Source organism: Acinonyx jubatus, chromosome B3, assembly GCF_027475565.1.
Source record: "Acinonyx jubatus isolate Ajub_Pintada_27869175 chromosome B3, VMU_Ajub_asm_v1.0, whole genome shotgun sequence".
Taxonomy (NCBI): domain Eukaryota; kingdom Metazoa; phylum Chordata; class Mammalia; order Carnivora; family Felidae; genus Acinonyx; species Acinonyx jubatus.
In genome coordinates this window covers 59829629-59843004 of record NC_069386.1, presented here as the reverse complement: position 1 = coordinate 59843004, position 13376 = coordinate 59829629, and the positions used below count along the sequence as shown (strand labels likewise).

Below are 13376 nucleotides of genomic sequence, written 5' to 3'. Positions count from 1 at the left end.
CAAACATAAATTCCAAAACATGCAACCACTGTTTACCTTTGAGAAAGAACTGACAAGATACTCTAAAAAGTAAGCTTTTAAAATATTATCTTCATAAAAATCTCTTTTACTAAATTAATTTAATGAGTAGGATCGGAATAATCTTTGGTTGTTTCCTAAACTCAAATCCACTCTCTACAGACAATAATCACCACCGGGGATGTTTAAAAGAATAAGACAAATCTCAGAGATCAGTCTCCAAAAGTTGGCAATGAGAGAAACACCAAAATAAGAGCATGGTTACTACTTGGCTATGAACCTCGGCTATGAACAATATCCCATGGAAACATTCAAGGACAGTGGCGGCCATAAAGAGTGCAGCCTTCTCAAATGCAGCAACATGAGGTGGCTTCAGAATACCTGAAGAAGGCCTGCCTATCCAAACACAGGGGAACTACTGTTGAAAGGGATTTTGAGTGGCCCTCCAGTTGTTGCATTTAACCAGACTGCGCTCTTACATTTATAATTGCTACTTTAATACCTGCACTGTCTTTAATTTTTCAAGGCTGTAACGTATCTATTAAATTATTTTATTGTCTTATTAATTCTAGGAGATATTTGGCATTCTTCTCCATTTTACAGATAAGCAAACTGAAAATGTGAAATTATTTAGAGTTTATGGCAGCATCAGATCCCAAATCCAAGTCTCCTAACTTTCAGCTCTGTGCTTATTCTACTAGTCTAAACCAAATATAAACATCTAAACCAAAAAAACCTGCTTTGAACAACGAGAAAGGCAGACTCAGATCCATATCTCAGAAACAATACTTACTGCAAGCTGTAGAGCCAGTTCAAACTGCTTGTCCTGGAGAAGCTGTTGGATTTGGGTTGCCATGGGGACAGGAATGAGTCTCCAAACAAAATGATTGCTGGCCACATAGATAATATTTGATCTGGGGGCAGGAATAAGAGTATCAGCAAAAGGGCACAGGCTTTATGATGACATAGGTGATTTTAAAGCTTTGCAATATGGCAGCTACAGTAAAAAAAGAAATTCCTTACCCTCCCGAGGTAATGAAGCGGGGCCTTTGCAATTCAATACTCTGGACCAGAAGCCTCGGTTCGAATGTTCGGATCTCCACATATCGAGGCAAAACTGCAATGATGTAGGGAGGCTGGTGCTCTAAACAAGAAAGAACACCTTGAATTGCAGATCTGGTCTGTGAACTGCTTCAGTTTCCCATTTCTAAGCTGCACTTAAACAGGATCTCCCAATAGTCCACTAGTCAAATACCAAGTCAGGATCCTACATTGTGATATCCAAAGGGAAAAAATGTTTTGTCCAAGTGATGCTAAGAGAAATCTCTTGCACAAGAAGGATGCATCCAGCTTCGCTGACAGTGACCTGATCCCACTCCTACCATCTCCTCCAAAGGACTGGGTGAAAGCTTCACCTGCTCCCTTTCTCACCAGTCACAAAATTAAGCCAGAGAAAGGTCAGCGGCAGCTGCCCCTAACAATGCATCAGAGGGAGAATAAGGTTACAAGACCTCTTCTTTCATTCTCTTAGGAAGGGCAGGAGGAAGGTAACTTCTTTTTTCCCTAAAATGAGGCTAACAAAAGAATTCCACATTTCTGGCCAAAGTTATTTCTGCTTAAGATTTTCACAGGGAAAAGATGCACACTCCACCTGATGCTTAATGGTTACAGAGAAGGCAGCTGGATGGCATTCTCAGGGTAGCAGTTGTCTACCACTGATGTGAGGTATCTAGAAAGTAGAGGAGTGGTTGCCAAGGGCTGAGGGAGAGAGAAATGGGTTGTTACTTAATAGATAGGGAGTTTTAGTTTCGCAAGATGAAAATATTCTGAAATCTGTTGCATGACCATATGAATATATGTAATGACTGAACTGTATGCTTAAAAATGGTTAAGGTGATAGATTTTATGTTATTTTTTATCACAAAACTGAAAATTTTTTAAATGTAAAAAAAAATAGTAAGAAATGAACCACTAGATGGCATCATTATCAAAAAGAAATGTAACCTCAAAGAATGTATTTGTAGTTTCTTAGTCTGGCTAACTTCCTATGAATTTATTTTCCTCATTTATTTTCTGATAAAAAGTTTTTCATATTATGTTTGCAATTTACCCTCTAAATACAGTAAAAAATTTACAGCCAGAAGGGACCTGGCCTAAGTAATACTTCTATCACTTTGAACACCATCACTGTTATTAGGCTGGTATTTTTCATCTTACAAAAAAAAATAAAGTAAAATAAATGTGGTTTTGTGTTGGATTTTTTACTTTTTTTTTTTTTTTTGCTGGCCTCCTTTTTAAAAGCTAGTACAATTCCCTTTGGTGTTAATTTGTATAAATTTGTAAAATTTCTCTCCTTTAATCTGGTCTAATTTAATGAAAAAGGTAATCTATAATAGAAGCACTCTTATCATTGCCCAGTCTCCTCAACTCTTTGACGATAGAGATGGTCTATGTCTGTTTGTATCTTCAAAACTTGGCAGAGTGCCTGGTATACAGCAGATATATAACAAACTGCCAACAATGACAGTGATTCACCTATTCAGCAAGCATTTCCTAAAAGGCTATGTTTCAGGCCCTACTCAAAGTGGATCAAGACATGAGTCCAGGGTTCACAGGGCTCCTACATGAGCACAGAAGACAGCTCAACTGTATCCAGTGAGACAGTGTGGGCACCATGACAGGGAAAGCTGAAAGAGCTTTGGAAGCAACAAGGGGAAGTGACTAATTCTGCCTGCGCATCAGAGAAGACTTCACAGGGGGAAGTGCCACTGAATAGGGCCTTGTCATGTGAGCTGGACAGGGCCAGGCAGAGAAGAAATCAAGAGACAACAGCACGTGTGATGATCACTCAGGGAGGGGGGGTTCCACGATGACTGGAGCCTGGGTGAAGTGGTAAAGTTGAGAGCAGAAATGTAAATGAAGTTTAAAATGCACACCATCTAAGGAGTTTAGTCTTCCTCTGTCCGGTGGTGATTCTCCCACCCTACCTAGAAAGAATGCCTTCTCCCCACCTCACTATGTTAAGGCACAGAACTGTTTCTGAGAAACACTGCCAAAGGCAATGGGCGCTAACAAAGGAACTCATACTAGGGAATCAGAAACATCCTTCAAGCGTATTACACACATCTTCATCAGTTCTCCCACAGCTCCTCTTCTGAAGGGAAAACAAGGGCCGCCTAGAATACCACACGAAGCTTCTCGCGCAGCTCTGAGCCCCTCAAACTTGTTAATACACATAATCTCGGGCCTTATAAAATATTGTCCTTTTGATTTATCTTCCTTCTGAACCGTTCATCTCTAACCACCACCAAAATACCCTAGAACCTGATGCTTTTATCCAAACGTTTACCATTTAGGAATCTACTGTTCTGTGAGACCTTTGCACGGGCCTCTAACCGGCACTATCCTTATTCCTCCCCAATTTGAGCCACCTGTTTTAGCCAGGGCAGTCTCCCTGCCTGGTCCAGTCCAATCGTACCTATGTAATGAAACTTCTTCCTGAGAAGTTGAACAATGAACTTGCCCTTTCTCAACTACTGAATCTCAGCTCATCCAATTTAACGGCTCCAATGGTGCCTTATTTTATCTCTTTATCCAAGATGGAATCTTTACCTCCCCAGCTAGAGTCTTTAAAGATGGCATGTTTGTGCGCCCCCCTCCACAGTGGTAACTATTTTTAAAATGCTCACTGTTCTGACTGAAAATGAATTGCTGCAAGGGTGGTCACATGCTTCCAGGCAATGCCACTGCTGAGAGCCTGAGGCAGGTGTAGGAGCAGAAACCCTTAACATGGAGGGCAGAGACTGACATCTAAATGCAATGTGCACCTCCAAGCTACAAAAGCAGAAGCGATAACCACCACATCAAAAACACTTCAATATTGAGTTGCATATATTACAGGAATAAATAAGGAATTACCACTAATTTCCAAATGTAATCTATCTGGCAGAGGACACAATAAAACCATTAAAAAGAAGGTATAACAAAAAGGACTAAGAAGTAAAAATATACAGCAGTAGACAATCACTTCCTAAAACACACAACTCTGCTCATTTCTTTCCCCCGCAGGGGCAAAACCCAGCTTCCTACAAAAACCAGAATATCCCATTTTTAATGATCTTACAAACTTGTCTACTTATAGGAAGGGGAACTGAGAGTAAATGACACTGTAACCACAGTATGCTGAAGCTATGAAAGGGATTCCATTCTGTGAGGATGGCACAACCCCAGCCCACGGTGGGAAACAGCAGCTATGGTGGTCTCACCCATGGCCACTGGTATGTCTGTCCAGTTCAAGGCACATTTCTGTGTGCATATCCCCTCCTCATTGAGCACCACGGTGAGATCATCCTGACCCACAGCCACTTTTCCATCTGCCAGAGGTGCAACTAACGGCTCCAGCTGTTTTCCTGTTGGAAAGAGCTCTTTGATGGACCCCTTTCCATCCACCTATAGGAAGACACAAATGGAATCAACCAGCGTTCTCTCGATAGAGGCACAAACATGGCCTGAAAAACCCAAATATAACTCCAAGCCTACAGAAGCCAATAATATTCCTTGCTTGGCATAAGGAAATATTATAGAGTTTGTTATGACAAATTTTGTCATCACAATGACAGAACCAGTTCTCTTTTATTCTAACACAGAGGCACAAGCATCTGGCCTGGCAACTAACAATGTCAAGTGCTGGCGAGGATGCAGAGTGACTGGGACTCTCACTCGCTGCTGGTGAGAATGCAAAATGGTACAGCCATTTTGTTTGTTGGCTTCTTATAAAGTTAAATAGACACTTACCATACAACCCAGTAATCCCATTCCTTAGGTATTTGCTCAAGAGAAGTAAAAACTTATGTTTACACGAAAACCTGTATGCAAATGTTTATAGCAGCCTTATTCATAGTGGCGAAAAATTGGAAACAACGTTGTCCTTCAACTGATGAATGAATAAACAAACTATAGTACATCCATACCATGGAACACTACTCAGCCATGAGGAATAAAATGACACACACAACAATACAGATGGATGTCAAACGCATAATGCCGAGTGAAAGAAGCCATATTCAAAAGGCTACATACGGTAGGATTCCATTTATATGACATTCTGGAAAAGGCAAAACTATAAAAGATGAAGAACAGGTCAGTGATTACTAGAGACTGGGGCATAGAAGGAGGGGTTGACTTCAGAGGGGCAGCATGACAGCAGTTTTTGGGTGATGGAGCTGCTCTGAATCTTGATTATGGTGGTGGCTACACAACTCAAGGCATCTATTAAAACTCAGAACTATATATCAAAAAGAATGAATTTTACTGTATGTATATAAATGAATAATTTTTTAATAGCTTGGGTCTAAACCAAGATTTCCCACCCTCAAGACTGTACCCTTGAGAAGATGATGCCAGAATTCAAGACAGTCAGAGGGAGCCCGCTCCAGCTTCAGGCTCTGTATCCCTACCCCTCATGGACTTCTTTTGGCACCTAAATGCCTCACTGTTATTCTGCTAATCAGTCAGCTGGAGAGCAGTGACTCCTCTATGAGTTTGCAACTCTGATGCTGATAAAATGAGGACACTCTAACAACATAAATGTGGAACAGATATATTAACTAGATAAATAATGAAGAGCTAACATGGTGGGGAGTGGGGAAGTGGGGAGAAGTGAAGATGGAGAGAAAGACTTCTAGAATTGCCAAGTCTGGAATATGAGAGGGGTATAAAGCTCAGAAGTTTAGGTTATGCTATGAAATGAATGGTATATCAACCATTTCTACATACAGTATGACTACTGGAGGAAAAAAAAAACAATGTCGTGGATATTGATACCACTTAAAAGGAAAAAAAGTTGTAAAACAACGTGTATGACATATTCGTAAATAGGCAGAAGTTCATATGCCCAAAGATTAACAGTAACTATCTCTGAGTCAATAGATTATGGATGATTTATATTTCCTTTATTTTCCTTATCTATATTTCCTTATTTTTTTATAATAAACACATGTGGCTTTCAAAATTTTAAAAAAGTAAAAATAATTTAAAAAATAAATATACAAAAAGATTTTAGGCAACAGGAAACTCAAGTCTTAAAAATGCTTAATACTAAAGTTAGTTTCTAATGCTTGAGGATTGAAGCCTTAAGATGGCAGTCTATGACAGTGCTGTTGGACAGAGGCAAGCAGCCCTTATGATCTGTTCCAATAATTAAATATAAGATATGGATAATTCATGACGCTGCCTAGCTTCAGACATCTATTTGTGGAGATGCTGAGAAGCATAACATATAACCAAATATACAAACACAAGCCCTGTTATGCCCAAACGCTACTTAAGGCAGTCTCTTGGCCTGTAGTTCAGATGTGCATAATCATGTCCCCCAGGTAAACTAATACATGCAAAATAATAAGTTTACCCTTATTAGGTAGTAGTCTCTCTTGAAACCCACACAGATAGAATTTTCACACCATGCCATGGACTTGGGCACATCTGGTACACTAAAGTCCCCCTGAGGAAAGAGAGCAAGAGTTCAAATGGAAAGATGTTAAAAGAAACCATGATCTTCCTGTTATTCCACGCCCACTCTGCAAAATGAACCTCACCCTCATCTAAACACAATTCTGTAAACACAAGGCTAGGAAATCATCTGTGATAAAAATTTAAGTCACCCATGAACTGGATGACTAGATGCCTTTGGAAAAGGTGAAAACCCACTCTGAAATAAACCCATGTGTATAAACACTGCTTCTGAAGGCCAAGAGACTCTTAATGAGTGAGCATGAAGAGGCTCTCAGGTACTTATGGCAGAGCCTTCACCTGGAGAGAACTCCAAGACTGAGGCCCTGACCTTCAGTATCACTGAACAGGAGTCTTTCAAGCGGTGAATCAACATGGACTTTACCTGCAATTCGTGAAATTCCCTGTCCTTCCAGAAATAGAGCTGCAGCTTCTTTTTCACTGCCACACACATCCGCAACACCTCCTCACCAGTCTCTGTGTGCTGGGAAGAGACACCCAGAGCAAATGAGGATGTGTATACGATGGCTCCACGACTGAGTGACCACTAAATGAGAGACTGCCTACCTTGAAATGGCTACGAATCTGAAAATCCCCTGTAATACAAAGTTACCCTACCAGACAAGCTGGGTGGAAGAACACCATTTTTCTAAAATGTACTTAGAAACAACAGGCTGAGGAGCACTTCCTCCCTGAGGGCTGCCAGTCAAAGGTCCCAACCCCAGCACATCTCTTAAACATTCATAATTCACACGGAAAAAACCAGGGTAGGCCTCCACCTATGCAAACGCTTCCTCTTTTTTTCTTAAATGTTTCTCACTCATGGATGTCAATATCTGCTGGTCAGGGATCAGCATGTGTCAGTGGCACTTTTAATCCTTAAAGGAACAGGGGAAAAGAAAATGTCTAAACATAAAACAAAGCAGTGTTAATGTAGACCACAAATACTAAAAAGCGATCAAGCTGAGTAGAGGGGTAAGGCAGATTTTGAATAATGTAAGGAGGATAAATTTGCAAAAATTAGGAGAAATGTCTTTCCTGAATAACAAAAAACACCCTCAAGACAAAGAAGACAATAATATGTTCAGAACAAGGTCAGTATAATGTCCTATAGTTATGCCCATGATACTGATGGTACTGTTAAGTCTGGATTTTCCCCATAATGGTTTGTCCATGGCAAATGCTTTTTTTTTTTTTTAATATTGATTCATTTTTGAGAGACAGAGACACAGTGCAAGTGGGGGAGGGTCAGAGAGAGAGAGAGAGAGAGAGAGAGAGAGAGAGAGAGACAGACACAGAATCCGAAGTAGGCTCCAGGCTCTGAGCTGTCAGCACAGAATCCGATGCGGGGCCTGAACTCACGAACTGCAAGATCATGACCTGAGCTGAAGTCGGACCTTAACCCACTGAGCCACCCAGATGCCCCTCCATGGCCAATGCTTTTATCCTGAGTTCGTTGCCTCCTCTGGTGCTCTAATCAGCACACACACAGGGAACCCAAATGTTTCACCTTCAGACCACATACAAAGGGGAAAATTTCTCTCATACAATCCAAAATCAAACATTTTCTTTGGATCTCTGCTGGGTTTGGATATCCATGTTATTCTTCCCATCTGATGGTAGGAATAATATAGGAAAGAATGTATTTATCAAAATACAATGTCAAAATTCATCTTGCCTAAACTTACCTCAAGGTCACATGTGAACAGTGATGCTCCCTTTGCCTTTGAAACCGTAGTGATTTGTTGAAATGTCAACAGGTCATGGACATAAATGTTATTTTCTGTTTGGAAGGAAGTATAATAACCCTATAAATTATCATAATTCTCCACACACATGAATAACTAACAAACAGAAGAACCGAAGTGAATGTTGGTTGAAGATGTATCTTTCAGTTTCACTAACAGTGAGTTATTCTGATCTATTATCAGAATTACACTCCAAAATGTTTAAGAGGTCACTTCTGTTCCTTTAAATTTGGGCTGGCTTGTGTAAGAGAGCTCTTTCACTAGCAAAGCCCTCTTATACTCAGTCTTCCTCAAGTCTGGAAATTTGTGATGCAGTATTTGTACAAGAATTGGCTTTCAAAGCTACTTCCATTAGGAGGCCTCAATAAAAGAAAGGGAATCCTCTGTGGACTTTGTACGATCCCATGATGAGGAATTCTTTTCTAGCTGCAAGCAAAATAATTTCACTCAGGCCTCCTATCTAGTTTTACTCATTAAGACATAGTTACTTTAAATGTTCCTCTCTAAACCTAGAAGCTAAGTTTAAAATTATTCTACCATTTGGGCCCTGGGCTGAACAGTACAAACGTGAGGCAAGTTTCTAGTTCTTTGTTGCCAATAAAAGGCCTCACTGGCTGCCTTCAATTGAATCTATGGCTTTTCAAACAAGGTGTGAATAGTCTGGCCTTGATCTGTCTCTCCCCTATCTCTTGTCACTGTGTCACTCTTCACCACACATCCTAAGTCTGGTCAGACTGCAGGACCTCTGCTTAAAATGCTCTGCCTACTTCTCCCTTCCTATCAAAATCCTAATCATCCACTAGATGATGCTGTCACTCCCATTACTAATATCCACAACATTTTTTATAAATTTCCATTGTAACTTATCACACTGAATCATGATTATTTTCTGTCATTTCAGTCTTTACAATCAGAACATAAACTCAAAGACAGAAACGATGTCTCTTTCAATTTGGTATCCCCAATGCCTAGGGCAGGGCTCAATAAATATCTGCTCAATATCAATAAATATCTGTGACTGAATGAATGAACAGCACTCCTTGGAGAACAGAGCTCAAGTTTATGAGAGATGCTGTTGTCTTTAATATTCGTGTACCCTGCTGTGTCTGGTGTGGTACAGGTCAGTTTCACTGACTCTCAAATTAACCATGAAAGAGTTAGTCAGGTCACAGTTTTTATTTTTTGACACATGAAATATAACTACAACCCCTTTTCTTACCTAACAAGCTGACCAGAATCTTAAACTGGGAAACCACATGGATCTGGAAAAGAACAAATCATTAGACTCAATTAAACATTTCTGACAGGGCTTAACAAAACTTCATTTAACTACAGTACTAAAAAGGGACTTGGGGTACAGGGGTGGCTCAGTCAGTTGAGCATCTGACTTCAGCTCAGGTCATGATCTCGCGGTCCATGAGTTCGAGCCCCGCGTCGGGCTCTGGGCTGACAGCGCAGAGCCTGGAGCCTGCTTCTGATTCTGTGTCTCCCTCTCTCTCTGCCCCTCCCCTGCGCATGCTCTCTCTCACTCTCAAAAATGAATACATTTTAAGGAAAAAAAAAGGGACTAAAGAGTCTATGCCAATGACAGGAATCTGACTTATATTTATGTGTAATCGCAATTTCTGCTCATTATAGAGGATCTCAGGCACATGACGGATGGATCATGATCTCTGCGTAAGTGGGAGAACAGAGAGCAGAGGATTCAGAGTTATTAAAAATGTTACTGAAGTTCTAGTTTTGACATGGTCCCATAGAAGTCAAATATTCTTGTAGTGACCACCATCACTGCCTACCTGTTGAATCTTTTTGGAGAAGTTTTTATTGGATTTCTCTAGTGTCACTTCAAACCTGTTGCAACCTATGGAAAAGAAACAAACATTCACAGTTCCAAACACAGGGATACACGTAAAACTTAACTATAACAAAAAATGCTGCTCCATACTGCTCTACTACATGAATCTACAAATTCCTAAAAGACTAGAAGCTAGAGATCTACACTAGAGAGCTCTCTTCATTGAGTATAAGAAGTCACTTTCAATTCTAATTTTAGAACAGAGGGTTTCATGCACCTTCACTTGGCATTGGCAATCATATGATGGAAGTTCAGTGAAGCTACAAGGTACTTGTGAGTCTGAAGGTCTTATCCTGCAATATAGTACCTCAGCTAAGTGTTTGTAAAAAGTCACAAATATAAGAACCCAAGCAATGAAACCCAGCCCAAAGCATCCTCAGATCTAGACCAGCTAAATCCCAGCAGCTACCCTATGTCCTGCATCACGGGACAGAGCAAACACTCAATACTAACCCCAGAACTAAAGTAATTTAATACATCTACACTTACTGCCACTTTCAGGAGATTCTACATCTGTTGGCACTGCTGCAAAAAGGGAAGAAAGTTACATACCACAAAAATATGTCATGCTAGCTTTGTGGGAATGACAAAAATATTCAGCCTCAAAAATCACCAAAAAGGCAAGAAGAGAATAATTATCATGACAATGACATAACAACAAACTAAGCAAAAACTAGGTGCTGGGTTCTGGGTTTAAAAATTGATGTATATTTTCTAAAACCTCACAACTATTCCAAGAAGTAGGTATTACTGTTCCAATTTCATATGTGAGGCACCTGACGGGTCAAGCAGTTAAGTAGCAGCCAGTGAGAAAGCGCCCAGAAGCAAACTCAGGGCTGACTGGAAAGCCCGTGTGCTGAGCCTACACTCTATCTGTCTCCCAGCTTGTGAAGAGACTATTCAGGCTGCTGACCCCGGGCTGCTCCCCACAACTAGTGGGGCCCACACCACCAAAGCTGGTCTTACTTTTTCCACCTGTCCCTCAGCAAAGGAGATGAAGGGACTCTGGAGATTCAAGAGATTCAGAAATGTGTCCTGTATTCTGCCATTATATTTCACAAGAAAAAAAAAAAAAACTAGGCACTTCACACTTGATACAGAGCTCTATATTTGAAAAGAGCTTTATTTTAAAACTTCTAACAATTCTCCTCAAAGGGAGAATTATCTAGGACTGAGGTTCTCAAATTTTTTGGTGTCAAGACCAAAAACCTTCACAACCTTAAAAATTATGGAGAATCCCAAAACTTTAATATGGGTTGTAGTTATCAATGTTTACCAGGGTAGAAATTAAGACAAAAATTTTTAGGGGCACCTGGGTGGTTCAGTCAGTTAAGCGTCCGGCTCTTGATTTCAGCTCAGGTCATGATCTCACATTTATGGTTTGAAGCCTCATGTCAGGTTCTGTGCTAGCAGTGTGAGGCCTGCTTGGGATTTTCTCTTCCCCTCTCTCTCTTTCATAAACCCTCTACTTTGACTTTTGGTTTCTCTTCTAACCAGGTGCCTTCCTCTTTTCCTATTTCAAGGGTAGCAGAAGAGTAGCAGAATAAGGTAAAGGGTAGCAGAATAGGCCACCCCAAAATCTGCCACTTTAGTACAGGGATTATTTTGAGCTGAAGGCAATTGAGAAGAAACAGGTACAAGAAAAGCTCTCTGCCCTCCAATTTGCCTAAAAACAGAGCATACATTTACACAGGTGTCCCTCTACCCCCTCTCTACCAAGGACAGGATTTAATTAGTTGGAGACAACACTAGACCCTCAGCGGCCCACAGAGGATACCAGAGCAATCTACTAACAAACCTTACTAACTAGTCCTTTTTCCATTAGTTTCCCATGTGTGTGTCTTCTAGCAGTTTGCCATCCTAGAAACTCTAAGTCCTTTTCCCTTGCCTTACTGCTTCTTTAAAAATTATTTGTTGAGGGGCGCCTGGGTGGCGCAGTCGGTTAAGCGTCCGACTTCAGCCAGGTCACGATCTTGCGGTCCATGAGTTCAAGCCCCGCATCAGGCTCTGGGCTGATGGCTCGGAGCCTGGAGCCTGTTTCCGATTCTGTGTCTCCCTCTCTCTCTGCCCCTCCCCCGTTCATGCTCTGTCTCTCTCTGTCCCAAAAATAAATAAACATTGAAAAAAAAAATTGTTTGTTGATTTGTTAAGATGCTATATAAGCCCAAATTCCAACCAGCCCTTTCAGCTACCCATCACTAAATGCTTCCATGTGTATGTGTAATACACATGTTAATACACTTGTCATTCTTTTGTTAATCTGTCTTTTGTCAGTCCAATTTACATATTCCCACCCAACAAACCTAAAATTGGTAGAGGGAAAAATATTCCCCACCCCACAGACCTGAAAGATGCCCTTTTTTCCCATGTTACCCTTGCTTAAGGCTCCAAAGGGAAGTACTATTACCTTAAGCTATTTACTACAGAAAGTCTATTAGGTTGGAAATTATGAAATGTAGTTTTTTCTAATACAGTCAAATAATGAAAGGGGCAGGGATGTCTGGGTGGCTCAGTCAGTTGAGCATTCAACTCTTGATTGTGGCTCAGGTCATGAGCTCACAGTCATGAGATCAAGGACTCTCCTCCCCCTCCACCCCCTCCCCAACCCCCCCACAACTGTGCTGGGCGTGGAGCTTGCTTAAGATTCTTTCTCCCTTTCTATCTATCCCGCCGCCCACTCTCACTCACTCTCAAAAACTAAACTAAACTAAACTAAAATAAGACAATTTCATATGGTTCGACATACTTGGGCATTTACAGCAGATTTCTATAGACTCTACAGCTCCAAAGTATATTATCTAAACACATCAATTTTCCATAAAAAGAACATCGAAGTAAAATTATGAAAAGGGAATGAGGTACTTCTTCTCCCTCAAAGGAAGAAACTCTGACAAAATAAATTTCAAATACTTTTGGTTATTATTCTACATTTTGCTGACAATGTCACATTTGAGAGAGCTTTAGTTTTCAAAGTCCTTGCATCTGACCTCAACAATTTTCTGAGACAGACAGGCAGTTTATAGAAGAGGAAAATGACATTGGGAAGGACCTACTCATAGTCATTTAGCCAAGGAGAAGGAAAGCTGAGCTCAAACCCAGGTCTCCTCTCTTCTAGTCCACCCCTCACAACTTAATAAAAGTTTTTAAACCAGTGGTTCCTAATTTTGTTTCCTACCCCCACATCACTCACACAAAAATCTTATACCCATCAGTAATATTTATTTCTGACAGGGAGTCACTAAGAAGTA

General features: G+C 40.6%; 1 protein-coding gene across 1 annotated transcript in view; it reads right to left on the bottom strand.

Moving 5' to 3' along the window:
- VPS39 (VPS39 subunit of HOPS complex) overlaps positions 1-13376 on the bottom strand; it is a 46821-nt gene that overhangs the window by 25004 nt on the left and 8441 nt on the right. The window contains exons 3-10 of the mRNA XM_027067010.2: positions 10070-10134; positions 9493-9535; positions 8214-8308; positions 6911-7009; positions 6425-6517; positions 4284-4467; positions 1042-1162; positions 812-932 (exon numbers count right to left, since the gene is read on the bottom strand). Of these exons, the coding sequence (XP_026922811.1) occupies positions 812-932; positions 1042-1162; positions 4284-4467; positions 6425-6517; positions 6911-7009; positions 8214-8308; positions 9493-9535; positions 10070-10134 (821 nt within the window). The remainder of the gene's footprint in view (positions 1-811; positions 933-1041; positions 1163-4283; positions 4468-6424; positions 6518-6910; positions 7010-8213; positions 8309-9492; positions 9536-10069; positions 10135-13376) is intronic.